The 16,325-nt window shown below is 47.6% G+C and overlaps 1 protein-coding gene across 5 annotated transcripts in view; it reads left to right on the top strand.

Annotated features, from left to right (window-relative positions):
* The window catches only part of LOC119383307 (pumilio homolog 2), a 129,921-nt gene that overhangs the window by 76,221 nt on the left and 37,375 nt on the right, over positions 1 to 16,325 (top strand). For all 5 annotated transcript variants that reach the window (XM_037651382.2, XM_037651383.2, XM_037651384.2 and 2 more), the window contains 3 exons: positions 2,291 to 2,560; positions 3,317 to 3,446; positions 13,386 to 13,517. In XM_037651382.2, the coding sequence (XP_037507310.1) occupies positions 2,291 to 2,560; positions 3,317 to 3,446; positions 13,386 to 13,517 (532 nt within the window). The remainder of the gene's footprint in view (positions 1 to 2,290; positions 2,561 to 3,316; positions 3,447 to 13,385; positions 13,518 to 16,325) is intronic.

Raw genomic sequence — 16,325 nt, 5'->3', positions numbered from 1 at the left:
TCAGAAGTGCCCCTAAAAAGAGATATGGTAACATGCCAAGTGCATCCAAATATGTTACTTGAAAACACTGAATGGAGTAGACCTACAATGGCGGCAAAAAGACAAGAAAAAGCATTTATTTGGCTCATCTAGATAAAAACTATGCCTTCAAGCAGAGTACTTACACGAATCGTACGAGCACCCGATTTCGCGGGTTCAAAAATAAAAAAAATTCATGTAGATAATGCTACCACATTTTAATGATAAAACTGTAGCACGCTCCTATGTTGACGATTACAAAAAGAGAGAGAGAAGCACAATTTTCCTTCAAAGAATGCAAAATTTATTGTCCTGGCAGGTCGTTTTCATCTGTGAACCTGTTTTGCTGGCTCTAAGATCACTTCTGGATTGGCCTCGGTCGCGTGCTGTTGCCTTGACAAAGTCATTATACGCTGAGTTGCTTAAGAAAGTCTGCAAGGTTTTCTTCGAGGTCCAGTATTTTCCCGTTTTCGGCCCGTACTAACTTTTTCCTGATCGACGTGCAGCTGAAGATATCCCACGGTCACAAGCCTTGCCACGAAAGAGACACAACGCAGCTATATTCACTGTGCAAAATAGCCTTCCCTTGTCGTGCACTTCCATAATCAAAATGGCTGATCACAATTTGCACTTCACTGGGAACAGATACATCAAACGAACGCGAATTGACCACAAAATAAATGTGCTGGGCCGCCATTGTGTGATGGCGATGACAATGCACCACGATCATGGTTTGGTACTCGATTGTAATGCACAGACCGTTTTTGTTCCTGTTGTCGCTTTCTTTTTTTTTTCCCCTCTTTTTTTTTTTCCGCTGACTGGACTGACCACAGGGGAGGGGCCCCAAGCTCTTGTGTTCTTCTGTTCTCCTTTGTACTCCAGCTGGGAAACTGAAGAATGGGAGGGGAATACAATGGCTTGGGGGTCCAAGTTGTAAGTCCCCCTACTCAAGCCCCACCTCCCCCACCCACTGGCTGGGGGTGAGGGGATGCCGGCTTTATCCCCTGACTGTTCTTTTTCCTTTATCTCGCTTGGCTTCTTTGCTCCCAAAAGCGCTTTTTTTTCTTTTGTGCTTTTTCTTGGTCACCTGAATGCCCAACCAAGACTGCAGAATTGCCAGCACCGCGAGAGTTCATCTTAACAGAAGAGTACACTTGGGCAGTTGGTCTCATACGAATTTTTTTTTTGCATTGAGTCTATGGGGAACCAAACAATCGGTCCTGTGTTGTTCGGCATAAGCGAGAATTCGTCTTAACCGAGTTCGTCTTAACGGGAGTTCACTGTAGTTTCGTACTTGAATGTGCACCCATGTTCATCTCTCCGTAAACGGAACTCCTGTTTAACAGAACATATTTTCCTTGCCCTTCAGGTTCCATTTATCAAGAGTCTGCTGTATGCTCTTGTTTACTTTTTTTAATTAGCTCATAAAATAATTGTCCTACATAAAAAAACGAAATATTTAAAAGTGGCAGGTAAATATTAGTTTATTTTTCATTAGCATGGTTCAGTACAGGTGCAATTATTGCGAGTGTTTTTTCTAGTGTAAGGTATTCCTCCACTTTTGGTATGTCTTGCCAGTACAATTATTAGCTTCTTCTAATGCAATGCAGAGGTACAGCAGGTGCAGCACTGACTTCTGTGCTGCCACCGTTCCTGAGCTCTGCTAAAAAGATGATCGAGTCGTTTGAGCAATCTGTGCCTCTTATGCATATGGTTGTATAGGGTACTCGCACATACGTAACGGGGTGGTTACATACTAGCAAAGCCCGTGCCACTCTGTGTGCGTAGATGAACTTTGTAAGCTCTTTTGCCGTTTTTGTGGTCCTCTGTCCAGACCGTGAGTGAACTTAAGCTCAGTCGCTGATGAGTGGAAAACATTTCATGACAGTCTGCCATCCATTGCCATGCCTACATTGGCCGTAAGGCCGAACCATTGCTGCTTTGCTGGGTGCTGCCACTAAAGCTAGTTTTACGCCCTGTTGAAACAAGCCCGAGAGCTGAATAACGACCTCACTAGACAAAAATACGAATGAACGGCCTAGCTGAATGGCACTGTCTTCAGGGCTGCCGTTTTTTACCATATCGTGTGAGGATATGTTTAAAAAAGTCGGTCCAGGTATGGGGTCTGAGGTAATTGTGTTGTACCTTGTGTGTGTGTGTGAAGGGGTGGGCAGTAGACACATGAAATAGTTTGTTCTTGAGAACAAAGAGCACATGAAATAGTTTGTTCTTTAGAAGTGCTTGTGTTTGACCCACTGGAACTGTGGTGCAGGTCTAGGTGGGAGCACGGAGTCCCCTAGGCGGGACTCGTTGGAACGACGCGATGGAACGGCAGCCATGTTGGGAGGCAGTCGGGGCCCCTTTGCTGCAACCCTTGAGTCGGCCTACTCGGCGGCAGGGGGGCCCCTGGGTGCCAAGGGAAGCCAGTTCTACGGGGCCCTCGGCACAGTGGCGGCCTCTCCAGGCCCAGTGGGCATGCTGCCCCAGAGCTTGACACCTCCTCCACCCTCCCTCAATGGATCCTCTTCCAACCTCAGCTTAGGTGAGCACACCTGCCGAGTTTCACTTTGCCGCAGTAAAGCTGTGCTATGTGGTGTAACCGAGTAACCTGTCGCAGTGTAAAAAAAAACTGCACTAGTTCAAGTTATTCAAGTGAGAAAGGAACTGGTTGGCAGTAATGTATCGGTAGTTACCCCCTCTGTATAAAACTGTAAGAGGGTTCAATCATACTTTATGTATGTTCATGCATGCGTGTATATATACGCAAGCAAAACTAAAAATTACCCCCCCCCCCCTCCCTGGCGCGCGTGTGTGTGTATGCTACAATAGAAACACTTATACCGGTGTCACACAGTGCATTGCTGATCGCGATAAAGCCCAATCGGGATCAAATTTCCTAACAGTGATTGGCTCCCTTTTGCAGTTTAAATAAGGGAGCCAATCACAATAAAGAAATATGATTCGAATCAGGCCCGATCGGGATCAAAAGTGACTGTGTGAGATCGGTATTAGATGTGTAACTACTGGAAATCGTTCATTAAGGTTGCTGTAATTGAGAGGCAAGAAGAGAACTTTAATTTCTTTCGTTGCCATCCTGAATACTCAACCGCATTGAAAATGTTCAGATTGTGTTTTATTTTTCCAACTTTGTGCATCTCAGGTCCAGGATCTCCTTGTTGCGATATTGTGATGCGAGATGAGCCATTGGCTGCACGTTTCAGCTTATGTTACTAAAGCTATGAATGCACTGCTGCAAGGTTATTAATGTGTGCTGCTGCTGCACTTGTTGGCAATTCAGGAACATTCGGGAGCCGGATGATGTCGGCTGCACCTGGGGCTGAGGCCAAGTACTTGGTGCGAAATGGACCCCTCAGCAGCGTTCTGGGTTCTTCCAATGCACTGGTGCCCGGCCGCACGCTCCAGAGGAAGTGAGTGCCCCTTTTCTTGGCTGGTTTTGACTACCCACCTCCCAAGGGCATTCAACTGTCCTCTCGTAACACCTTCCCTGCATGACAGTTGTGCCAAGAAAAGGCAAAGCACATTTTCCTGGACCTCATACAGTGAACTCCCGTTAAAAAGAATTCTCACTTATACCGAACAACATGACAATGTTTGTTTTGTTTCTCATAGACTGTGCAAAAAACAAAAAAAAAAATCCTCTTCAGACGAACTGTCTAACAGGTACTCTTTTGTTAATACGAACTTTCTCAGTGACTGAAAACGTTGGCGATTCTGCACAACGAACATTGCAGTCTTGGTGGGCCATTCAGGCGAGTGAGAGAAAGAGAAAAAAGTGCTTCCTGGTGCAAAGACTAAGCAAATCAACACGCGGAGGGAGTGAGTGAGATAAGTGAAAAAGAAAGGTCAGCAGATAAGGACAGCAAAAGCTGTTTTTCGTTTTTGCTAGAGCTGTGCGAATAGCAAAATTCTGGGTGCGAAGCGAATTCGAATATTGAAGTGTGAGTGCGAATCGAATATTTTTCGAATATTTCTAAAATATTTCTAGAATATTTTTCGAATACTTCGAAGAGAAATTGCAGGAAAAAAAGAGAGGATTCCTAAGAATATTCTCATGAGATAGCAACATGAAAGCGTTTTTTTTTTTTCGCTAGGTTGATGAAGCACTGGCGGGGTGGTGTTTCATAGTTGTCTGATCAAGTATGAGGCAATGTAGAGGCCGAATTCTATTTATGTACATGATTTGGTGCAACCAAAGTGTTGCCGACAACACTTTACACGTGATAGGCAAAGATGCATTCTCCTCAGCCTCTCCTCCTCTATCAACTTCTGTGGAAGCCTAACTGATGTGGTGGACACGGGTGTGCTCCCTTCAAGATCGGAGTTCCAAATCTGCCTCGTAGACGTCGATATATAAGAAAATCTGAAATTTTGGTTGCTAAAAAGCTTCGACTTCCGATTTTTTGGAATTCGTGCCCAAATTTCAGGTCCAAAACAGCATTAATTGAGCCCCCACATCTTTCATCTCCATGTTGGAGCCATCGTTTTCTTGAGTTAGTACATTTGCGACCGTAGCAGAGCTTGAAAGGCAGCTTTGCCGCAATACCTGGGTGTGATGAGGTGAAGCATATCGAAAATCTAGGGGCCACTTCCAATTGGACGTTGACTGTCTCATGGCAAAGTTAAATCGTAATGGAGCTTGAAAGGCAGCTTTGCTGCAATACCTTTGTGTGATGAGGTGAAGCATATTGAAAATCTGAAGGGGTCACTTTCAATCTGACGTTGACTGTATTTGTTTTTGGGAAGTTCTAATAGTAAAATTCCAGTGCGAATCGAATATCAAACACTATTCGAAAAATATTCGAAATTTCGAATATTCGCACACCCCTAGTTTTTGCTTTTTCTCGTTCGCTTGAATGACCCACCAATACTGCAGTGTTCGTCACGCAGAATCATCAGCATTGTCAGTCACTGTGAAAGTTCGCCGTAACAGAAGAGACCTGTGAGGCGGTTTGTCGCATGTTCTTAATTTGTTTTACCGAGTCTGTGAGAAACCAAACAAACGTTCCCATGTTGGTCAGTCTAAGCGAGAATTAGTCTTGACAGAGTTCGTCTTAACAGGAGTTTACTGTATTTTCCTGTGCCTAATATGCACTTCCTACTTTTTAGAACTTTCAGTGGAAAAAAAAAAAACCTTGTAAGATGCACCTATGATTAAATGGGGACGCAGCTTTCGTTTCGCGAAAAATGGCAAAATAATCGATTTTTTGAAAATCACATTTTCAGTTTCTGTAGACATTTTTCTATCAGATTCCAAATTATCTTCACCAAAAACCACGTAGAAGTGCTTTAAAAATTTTGTTACGTCTGCCAAGGTGGCGAAAATTATTGCGGGAATTGCAAAAAAAAACACCGATTTTCAAAAAATCATAGCTCCGCAACGGCACCCCCGGGCACCAATATTTTGGTCTCGTTGGGAAGAGCATTTCTCAGTCTTCAAATTCCCCGCCTCAGCTGGCTCCTCCATTCGAAAACAAGCGCACAAAAAGCAAATGTTCGAAGGTCGTTTCGAGGCCTCCGATTGGCCGCGTCCGCCATGTTGCCCCAGTGCGCCTCGCCATTGGTCCGATGCTCACGCGTCGCGATGTTACGGCTGTCGAAAGTCGCGCTACTTCGTGACACGTTCGCACTCGTTCTGTTCACGGCTTGACGATCACGTCGAATATAACTGCGTTTTAGTTTGGAGCTGCAAGCGGAAGCTCGATAAAATTACGATAGCGCGCCGCGCTCTTAGCGAACATCGTCACGCGTCTCGTACTCGGACCGACCCTTCAGCGTTGACTCGTCGGATCAGCGGTCGGAGGTTCTACTTATCAATACTTCGGACATCGTGACGAAGATAATCGCGGGACGACTCCTTGTACTCGCGACCACGCATTACGTACTTTAAAACAAACATCGGGCACCGCGGCCGGCACGTCTACTGCTCGGAGTCGTCGCTAGGCCTAACTCCGCTCACGGCGCCGGCGTGCGATACGAACTTCGAACTTTGCAGGCAAGAACAACGCGTTAGCGGACCCGCGGCAGTGTGCTTCTTCGCAGGCAACGAAGCGCATCGCCTGCCAGCTCCTCGAAACCGCGGATGGTCATTTTTACGCATCGGCTCGTCGCGCAGCGGCTACGCGTCGGCGTCCCGAAATGCGAGCCCAAACACGTTGCACGCCGATTTTTCGCCGCCGCACCTAGGGATATTGCGCATCGTCAATGAATGTCGCCACCCAGCACATCGCGTGCCAACTTCCCGGAATCCGCGGCCGAGCACTTCAAGGTGAAATAAAGCGCTATTGATGCAATTTAGGCGCGCTTGGAGCCGTGCGTATCGCCGCAAGCTCTCATGAATCATCTGAAAAAAAAAAATTGGGGAACCCTTAAGCTTCGCCTTTAAGAGTTGAACGCGATAGCGAAATCCGGCCCCCAGTGCGCGCTTCAACCACTAAGTGCATACTTATTAATTGTATTGTTACACACACGCACACGAATTCTACAGGCTTTCGATCTAAAGCAAGAGTCGCATGGCCTCCAAGATATACGCCGCGTGCCCGCCCTCTCGGATGCCATGAAAAGTCTAGGCATATTTCTCACAATGCCTCACAGATGGCAGCACATTATCTAGCGTTTGCTGCGTTGGCTTGATATGTTTTCCGCTAGATGGACATAGTTTTCCATTTTTAGAGCTGTTTGAAAGTTCGTGTGTGTATTCAGCTGCGATGGCTGCACTATCCCGGCCTTTTTCGATGTAGTTTGATGGCCTCGCGATTGCGCTTACACATCGCCGTATGGGCTCGTTTTCGTCGTGACACCTGCCGAACAAAATGCGTTGACTCTCCTTTCACTACATGACATTTATGTAGTGTTTTTTTCCGAAGGAGCTGCAAGTAACATCGTGGCTTTGTGGTAAGACACCTGCTTGCCACGCGAACGGCCCTGGTTCGATCCTCATTGAAACGGAAGATTTTGTCGTTTATTGTATTTGCTACTTTCTCGATTTTTCACTCACGGATGATTTTTCGCTCACAACCAACGGTGCCGACGCCGACACCGGAATTTCTGCGACACGAGCTCTCTAACGCTATCGCGTTAAAATAAAAGCCTCGCAGGTAACCGTGTCCGCAATCTGTGAATGATGAAACGCATCACAGTCGAGGTTTACAAATAAGCTTGAGTGAAGCAGGGAGATGAGTTTACATCTGCCCAATTCGCGTCTTGAATAAACTGCTAAGGAATTTCTATTCCACCAATGCCATAACTGCCTGTTATTTAGGAGGAAGGGATAGGTTGTCATGATGAGAGCCACTCTTAGTATCCTATAAAAATGATTCAATGATCAGTTGCAATCAAGACTGTTATGTTAGTGATAGCATGAATACAAGAAAGCCGGCAAATCATCATAGTACATGACCTACTTGCATTATAATACAGTCGACGTCCGATTTCCCGGACCCTCAAGGGACCGCGAAAACGTCCGGAAAATCGGGAAGTCCGGAAAAACGAATGCACATGAAAACGCACCTTTTTGGTAGGTATTTTTCGCTGACGGAGAGTGTCACGGCCGTAGTACAAGATTCCCATTGCAATTCAGCCAATGCATCGATTAGGTGGCTCTGAAAAGAGCCGTTTATATAAAAAAAGAAAGACGACGTGGCCGGCGCTACCTCATAGGTCAGCACTTGGGCGCAAAGAAGTCGCCTATTTTCTTTTGCACGGCGTTCCGCTTGCCCGCGATCATGTCTGCCTCAATTTCAGTCAATGTCATGTTGCCGCTGTACACCGATGACAGTGTCATCAGTGCTCGCGTCAACTCCGAGCTCGCTGGCTGCGTAGGAGCTGGCTCTTCGTTCTTGGTGTCGGAGTCGTCGGAATCTTCCGTAACTTGACGAATGACTTCGTCATCGGTCAACCCCGCACATAGCTCGAGGTCTATGTCAGCGTCGGCGAATCCCTCAAAGGTTATCCCGGCTAGAATCGACACGCCGGCAGCGTGCAGATCGTCGAAGGCAACGTCCGCGGATGGCAGTTCGTCACACACTTTGTCCACTTAGGGCGAGACGGCCGTCTCGGCGTCGAGTGTGAAGCCCGCGTGGTGAAAACAGTTCCGCAGTCTCTTGCGTAACCGCCTTCCACGATTCCGCTAGAATGCCGACGGCAGACCTGAGGTCAACAGCTCGACGCTCGACGAAAAATCCGCTCGACGAAAAGCGCAGCACGAAACAGCTAAGGACTCAGTGGATGCTGAAGGTCGGGAAACGTGATCACTGAAGATAGCGCGCAGCAGCAAACGATCAACCGCAGACACGACCGCAGAGCTGACAGAACAACACGTGAACGAACACAGTGAGGTTTGGCTTGGGTAAGCTACGGCTGGCAACGGATTGACACGTGCGGTTTCGAGGTTACGGCAGCCGCGGCGCGGTGCGGCGGTGCTGTTGGCCACACCCGCGATGCGAGTATGGTGGGTTCGAGGATATAAAAACAGCCAAAATGGCGGCTTCGGTGGTGACTTAGGGTCGGCGGTTAACAGTAAAAAGACCGGGAAATCGGATGGCGAAGGCTATAAGCGTCCGGAATTTCGAACTTTTTAATACATTGACTCTATGGGGAACTTGACGGTGCCACAGATGAGTCCGGGAAATCAGGCATGTCCGGAGCTTCGGGCGTCCGGGAAATCGGACGTCGACTGTATCTTGTTTTTTGTCATGTTTATTACACCACTTCATAACTTCGTTTAAATAAGATCCATGCTACATGTTCTTTGTATATCAGAAAAGGATTTTAAGAAAAAAGAAAGAAAACAAAGGCACAACAGATGAAAGGCCACATGTGCAGGAGGTCCAACGTTATAAAACACACCAAAGATCACAATCTTCTTCTGTTTTAGAGAAGCAAGGCACCTCAAACTAAAGACAGGGCACTCAAGAAACTGCACATTACGAAGGACTCAAAAGATTACGACCCCAGGGCCTTTTGATGAAGTAATATCGTTGGTACAACTTTAAGGGGGGACGTGGGTCCTAATATTTTTTTCTTTATTTTTGAGTCAATATGAACTTAACTTCACTGTCTTGACCAGTTTTTTATGCTGATTTCAAATCTGTAATTAGTTTTTTAATAGCTGCACTAGTTCAAAAGATCTCGAGGTTCGAAAAAATAATTAGTGCCTGCTTCTTACGGGACTTTTAGGCAATTTCGACCTACTAAAACCAATATGTAAGTGCATGGAGCCAATGCCCAGATCATGCTGTAGGGGGTGATGCTATTTTTATTCCCTTGAGAGCACTGTGAAGATCAGAAAACAAATGAACATTCACTGGTGGTTATTTTTTCTGGTTCACTCTCATTAGTATCTTTAATTAAAATTTGTAAAATGGTGCTAGAGTAATGCAAATAGCATCACCCCCCAGATCATTTCAATACGAGTGAAATGATACCAAATTTGTCATTTTTACTCAGCAACAACATGGAAAAAAGCCCCGTAAGGCTGAGTGCGTTGAGCAAAAATATCAAACTGAGAAAAACGCATTTGAAGTTTCAGACAACTGTAAATTTTGTGGAAGTGCAGCCACAGCACTAGTGGTTATATCATTTGATAGGTTTCTTCTTCACGAGAACAGCCATACCAAATATGTGACCATGACCTGCCAATGTACTGGCAAAATCTTCTTATAAAGCCACATTGTGCACCCAGTACCAGAGTGATAAACTCCACCTTTAGCAATTCATAGGCCTGTACCAATTCCTTGCAAGCTAACGAAATACAAAATTTTTCTATGAATGTGGCTTTGCAACAGGCAAATAAAATAGACAGAGAGATTAAGTCTAAAAAGCACGTGGGTTATTTATTAAACCAAAAATCAGTTATTATTCTCCAGCAATAGCACTTGGCTCAACAGCAGGCAAGGGCTGTACTCGGGGTCCCCTGCTGGTTTGTGTAATATTGAAAGTCTGTGCTTGGTGCCACTACTGTATAAGTGCTCCTTTTGCAACTTCCAATGTCAGTTTTTAACCTTCTCAAGGCTGTGGAGCACAAATCAATTTCCCAAAGTGTAACACGGTGTCTCTGCAATTTCGGTGTTGCTCTGTCAGGTCGTGGTTGAAGCGACTACCGTTGCACCCTTGTCGACAGTATTTGTGGCCCTAATTTAATGCATTTCACTTCAAATGACATTAATTATCTTAGCACCACTATCACCAGCTACCTTCTACGAGAAACGCTTCTCGCGCGAGTCGCACCTATGATAATGAAGCACAGGCTTTGAAAGCAGCCTATACCCTCTGCCTTGAAAAAGGTCACTGCTTGAGCCGAACTCGGAACGAAGCACAAGCCCAATGAATGTTTTTATCACGGATAAGTCCACGCGGATAAATTCTGTGCCATTTTCCTTGCTGCGGTTCACCAACATCCAACGGCTTGAACTTCCGCTGCTTCGTTGCGCGCTGCGATGCCAAGCACTCCTCCCGTCGCTGTATTTCCCGCGCACTCGGCAGTCCCGCATAGTATGCCATACGAACGCGTTTCGAATGCCACTGAAGCGTTGCCTAATGATCCGATGGCTGCAGCTTGACCAAGGGGAGGGAACCGGGCGGTTCTCGTAGACTCGACGCTCCGGTAGCGACAAGTAGTTTCGGCATCGCGCCCTTGTACGCTTGGCGCGTCTTCTTTACACGGGAATCTCCGGATGTGCCAGCACAAAATAAGGTAACTGTGTGTCGGTGGGCCGCACGAAGGCGAGTGTAAGCAGAGGAAGATGGCACTTGTAACAACACACGAGCACACGACACCGGCAACACGGCAGTCATGAGCGCAGAACAAAAATACAAAAACAAAATGGCCGCCTCGGGTTGCGCCAGCCAATGGGAGGCGTGAGAGAAGGGGCTCGCCTCGCGCGCGCGCGCTCTGGCCAATGAGCGTTCTACAACCACCCTTCGGAAAAGCGCCGATAGCGGCCGTTGTGTTGTGCAGCTACGCCATTGTGAAACGCCGCAAAATGTACACAAAGAAAACAGCTTCAAAACAAGCCAAAGATGGCGGCGATCAGCCAGCTGCTGCCCCCGCGGCGCGCGCGGGAAGTTTGAACAAATTTTGTCTGTTGAGATGCATTTTGCGGCTCCCGTGGCGTTTTAAAAATAAGTTTTAACCCGTTTCCCGTGCGAAATCGGCGATAATATTTTGAGGGCAGCTGCTTAGGGGTGCAAACATGCCTAAAATGCGTTTTTCTCAAAACTGATTTTCTGTCCATTTTTTACTATTCTAAGACCCGCGTCCCCCCTTAAAAGCCGTTTTCTCAAAACAACTTTTCTTGCTTCCAGCTTCGCTTGTTCCGCTGATTTCTCAGTGACCGCTGAGTCTATTTCAGTTCAGTTTTTTGTTCCATATTCCTTGAAGCACAGTTCAGGGCGTGACATTCTTGCTTTTTCAATATGGCCTTTTGATAATTAGCTATTTGACAAGTTGCACAAAGCCTCGATGCCTGTTGCACAGTCACCTCATGAAAAATGAAAACGAAAAAAATTTTTGTTGCAAATAAAAAAAATCTAAGAATGTCATGCCCGCAATCGGACATCTTAGAATGCATGGCACTTTGAGTTTCCTATCGCATTTTTTGAGCGAGTCAGACTCGGAACAAGAGCAGAAGGTGAAATATATTGTACATCAAAAAGTTAAGATATATTCATGAAATTTCTACAGTAGCATTAAAAAAACATTTTAAATAAGTGTGCCTATTTTCATCAAAATCCATGAAGAAATAAGAAAGTTGGTATCGAAAGCCACGTCCCCCCTTAACTCGGTGGTCACAATAAAGCACAATTATGCACGCTGGGTACAGTTGATGTTAGATATATCAAATCTGAAGGGGTCACAAATCTATTCAAATTAACCTGAGTTCGAACTAATGGGCGTCCCTTTGATCAGTGGTACAGCGCTCAATACAGTGGACTCTCGACATACAGTCGACGTCCGGTTTCCCGGACCCTCAAGGGACCGCGAAAACGTCCGGAAAAACGAATGCACGTGAAAACGCACATTTTTGGTAGGTATTTTTCGCTGACGGAGAGGGTCACAGCCGGAGTACAAGATTCCCATAGCAATTCAGCCAATGCATTGTTTAGGTGGCTCTGAAAAGAGCCGTTTATACAAAAAAAAAATACAATGTGGCCGGCACTACCTCATAGGTCAGCACTTGGGCGCAAAGAAGTCGCTTATTTTCTTTTGCACGGTCCGCTTGCCCGCGATTATGTCTGCCTCAATTTCAGTCAACGTCATGTTGCCGCTGTACACCAATGACAGTGTCATCAGTGCTCGCGTCAACTCCGTGTTCGTTGGCTGTGTAGGAGCTGGCTCTTCGTTCTCGGTGTCGGAGTCATCGGAATCCTCCGTAACTTGATGAATGATTTCGTCATCGGTCAACTCCGCACATAGCTCGAGGTCTTTGTCAGCGTCGGCGAAGCCCTCAAAGGTTATCTCGGCTGGAATCAACACGCCGCCAGCGCGCAGATCGTCGAAGGCAACGTCCACGGATGGCAGTTCGTCATCGTGAGCCTACGAGGTGGCTTTGTGCGCTTCGAAGGCGCGGTCCGCGGACGAAGCGCGAAGGAGCGGTCGGTGCCATTGCTGTAAACGGCGAATCCGCTCGACGAAAAGCGCAGCACGAAACAGCTAGGAACTCGGTGGATGCTGAAGGTCGGGAAACGTGATCACTGAAGGTAGCGCGCAGCAGCAAACGATCAACCGCAGACACGACCGCAGAGCTGGCACAGCTGACAAAACAAGACGTCAACGAACACAGTAAGGTTTGGTTTGGCTAAGCTACGGCTGGCAACGGATTGACACGTGCGGTGGTGCGGTTTCGAGGTTACGGCAGCCGCGCCGCGGTGCGGCGTAGTGCGGTGTTGCTGCTGATGCGAGTATGGTGGGTTCATGGATATGAAAATGAAAACAACCAAAATGGCGGCGTCGGTGGTGACTTTGGGTCGGCGGTTAACAGTAAAAAGTCCGGGAAATCGGATGGCGAAGGCTATAAGCGTCCGGAATTTCGGACTTTTTAATACATTGACTCTACGGGGAACTTGACAGTGCCACAGATGAGTCCGGGAAATCAGGCATGTCCGGAATTTCGGGCGTCTGGGAAATCGGGCGTCAACTGTAGTATTTTTTACACTTTTGGATGCTACGTTTTCCCTGCTGCCATACGCAGCGTGAGAAAACTATAGGAAGGTGGGTGCGGTGCTATTTCTGTCTTTTGGTGTACCGTTTTTAATAGTGCTTTCCTCACTGGTGCAGTATCAACTGATCAGTAAGCATTCCTCTGTGAAGACAGCTTGATAGAACATGATGTTGCTATTTGTTGTTGCAGCTCGAGCCTGGAGAAGCCCCCTGGCCGCAGCCGCCTCTTAGAGGACTTCCGAAATAACCGCTACCCTAACCTTCAACTCAGAGACCTGGCCAACCACATAGTTGAGTTCTCCCAAGACCAGCATGGCTCCAGGTAGGGCTTGGTCAAAGAATGTGTTACTGCTGTCTCTCTACAGTCGACGTCCGATTTCCCGGACCCTCAAGGGACCGCGAAAACGTCTGGAAAATCGGGCAGTCCGGAAAAACGAATGCACGTGAAAATTCACCTTTTTGGTAGGTATTTTTCGCTGACGGAGAGGGTCACAGCCGGAGTACAAGATTCCCATAGCAATTCAGCCAATGCATCGTTTAGGTGGCTCTGAAAAGAGCCGTTTATAAAAAAAAAAGATACGACGTGGCCGGCACTATTTCATAGGTCAGCACTTGGGCGCAAAGAAATCGCTTATTTTCTTTTGCACGGTCCGCTTGCCCGCGATTATGTCTGCCTCAATTTCAGTCAACGTCATGTTGCCGCTGTACACCAATGACAGTGTCATCAGTGCTCGCGTCAACTCCGAGCTCGTTGGCTGTGTAGGAGCTGGCTCTTCGTTCTCGGTGTCGGAGTCATCGGAATCCTCCGTAACTTGATGAATGATTTCGTCATCGGTCAACTCCGCACATAGCTCTACATACTGCCATACTGCCGTAACTTGAGAACCAGTGAACATAACTTCGTGAAATTTTGTAATTCTTCTAATGCTTTTGCTATGAGTCTATCCTGAAAATTTCATTAAGGGGGGACGCGGGGATCGGATCGCGAAAACCTCGTAAAAAATCGATTTTCAGAAATTACGCAATTCGGCATCTGCAATGCCTATTCTATGCTGTACCAAAACTATTCTGCTGAAAACCTACTCTAAATGCTCGAAAAAAATAAGTTTGTCAGCGCGTTCGGCGAAAAAGCAGCTCAAAATCGCGAAAAAACACCGATGTTCGCGAAGCAATTGTTCGTCTTTCGCGCCACCGATCGCCGCCATCTTGGTAGGCTTCGGACCGTCGATGCTTCGCCTTCCCGCTTTCACGCGTTTCAAACGTCACCGGCGAGGAGAAAACCCACAAAAAGCAAAAAAAGGAGCACATGGTCATACGGGCACTCGAAGCGCCATTTTGTGAAAGCGGGCCTCCGATTGGCAGGCGCGCTGCAAGGAGGCTCCCCATTGGCCGCTGTCACACCAAGAGAAGAGTAGCCGCAGCAGTCGTCTGCATCACAAACCACGTTTCGCGCACGCTTTTAGCACTTGTTCACTCACGCAGTTATGGAATCTCGCTCGTTCAAGAAGAAGTTCGCAACGACTCACGCGTTTGGAAAACGAAAGCGGAAGCCTCCTACGGCGAAAAAGAGACGGCGGTTAGCGGAATCTCCGACAACTGCACTGGCATCAATGGAGCATGTGGAAAACACGCCAAGCTGCCACGCACCACACTACCCCCAAGAACCCAGCGGTGAATCTATTGTGACAATATCGACAACGCTGTTGTGTGGTGATAATCACGCAACACGTTCAAGGGAGGACGCATCCAATGCTTCCGCGTGTACCGCGACCCCGGACGTTCGACACGAAGGCGCTCGCTCGCCCAGGCGAGATAAAATCGCCGTCTGCCGTTCGGACGAAAGGGCGCCGTCAAAGTCTGCGGAAGTGAGCCCGTTATCTACGAGCGATCCTCGACCGTCGACAAGCTTCGACGTGAACGACGATTCACCGTGTGCGAATGCTTCGACAAATTGCTCAAAGCCGCCAGCCGAGCGCCGAGATGAAATCGCCGACTGCCGCTCGGATCAAAGGTCGCCGTCGCCGGCAAAGCCTTCGGAAGTGCGCCCTACGAGCGATCCCCGAACGTCGATGAGCTTCGACGATTCATCGTGTGCCACTGCATCTACAAGTTACGCAACGTCGTCAACTGAGCATCGCACCATTCAGGCGCGCTTGGAGACTCGTTATGTGCCAGCGGGAACCGTGGAGGCGCAAGCGTCACGCATTAGCGAATCTCTCCGCGCGGTGTCCGCTACTCGGCGGAAGCTGTCTCTGGTGGGCCAGCAATGTGAAGATGACACTTCTGGGACACCCGAGGATGAATTTATTCTAATGCAAGCTGCTACCATCAACGCAATGCTCGCTGACACACTGTGCCCGAAATGCCGAAAGAAATCTGTGGGCGTGAATTATGAAACTAGGCTGGGTCTTGCAGTGAAAATGGTGCTGTCGTGCAGTGCTTGCGGCAGCATATCCTCCCACTGGTCCTCTCAAAGGAAGGACGACTCCAGAGTGTTTGACGTCAACATTCGCTCAATGCAAGCAGTAAAAACCATTGGGAAGGGGCAAACTGCTCTAAATGACTTGTGGGCCACCATGAACGTTTCTCACCGAGGCTTGCATCACAAGACCTACCAAGGCCATTTCAAACAGTTGTTCAAGCCTGCAGCTGAAGTGGCTTCAGACAAGGTATTTGCAGATGCGGTTGTTGCTGTGAAAAGAGTATACAGAGAGATGGACACTGGTTTTTCTAAAAATGTTACTGTTGTCTTCGACGGCACCTGGATGACGCGTGGTCATCAGTCGCATATTGGAGTAGGGTGCATAACAGAATTCCATACGGGGCTTGTGCTCGACAGAGTTATCCTCTCGAATTTCTGCCTCGGGTGCCGTCTGGGACCGGCAGAGAATGACCCTGCGTATCCCCAGTGGAGGCAGCACCATCAGTGCCAAAAAAACACAGATGTTGGATCTGGTCGCATGGAGGTGGAGGCCGCACTGCAGCTTTTTGGCCGGTCATTGACCAAGAATGGTCTAAGGTACTGCAGTGTGGTTTGTGATGGAGACAGCAGAGTTTTTCAGGCGTTGACTGAGGAGCAACCATATGGTTTTATCCAAATAACTAAGGAAGATTGTATAAACCATGTGAA

This window comes from Rhipicephalus sanguineus, chromosome 2, assembly GCF_013339695.2.
Source record: "Rhipicephalus sanguineus isolate Rsan-2018 chromosome 2, BIME_Rsan_1.4, whole genome shotgun sequence".
Classification (NCBI taxonomy): Eukaryota; Metazoa; Arthropoda; class Arachnida; order Ixodida; family Ixodidae; genus Rhipicephalus; species Rhipicephalus sanguineus.
Note: the sequence above shows the minus strand (reverse complement) of the source record. Positions and strands in the feature narration are given on the sequence as shown.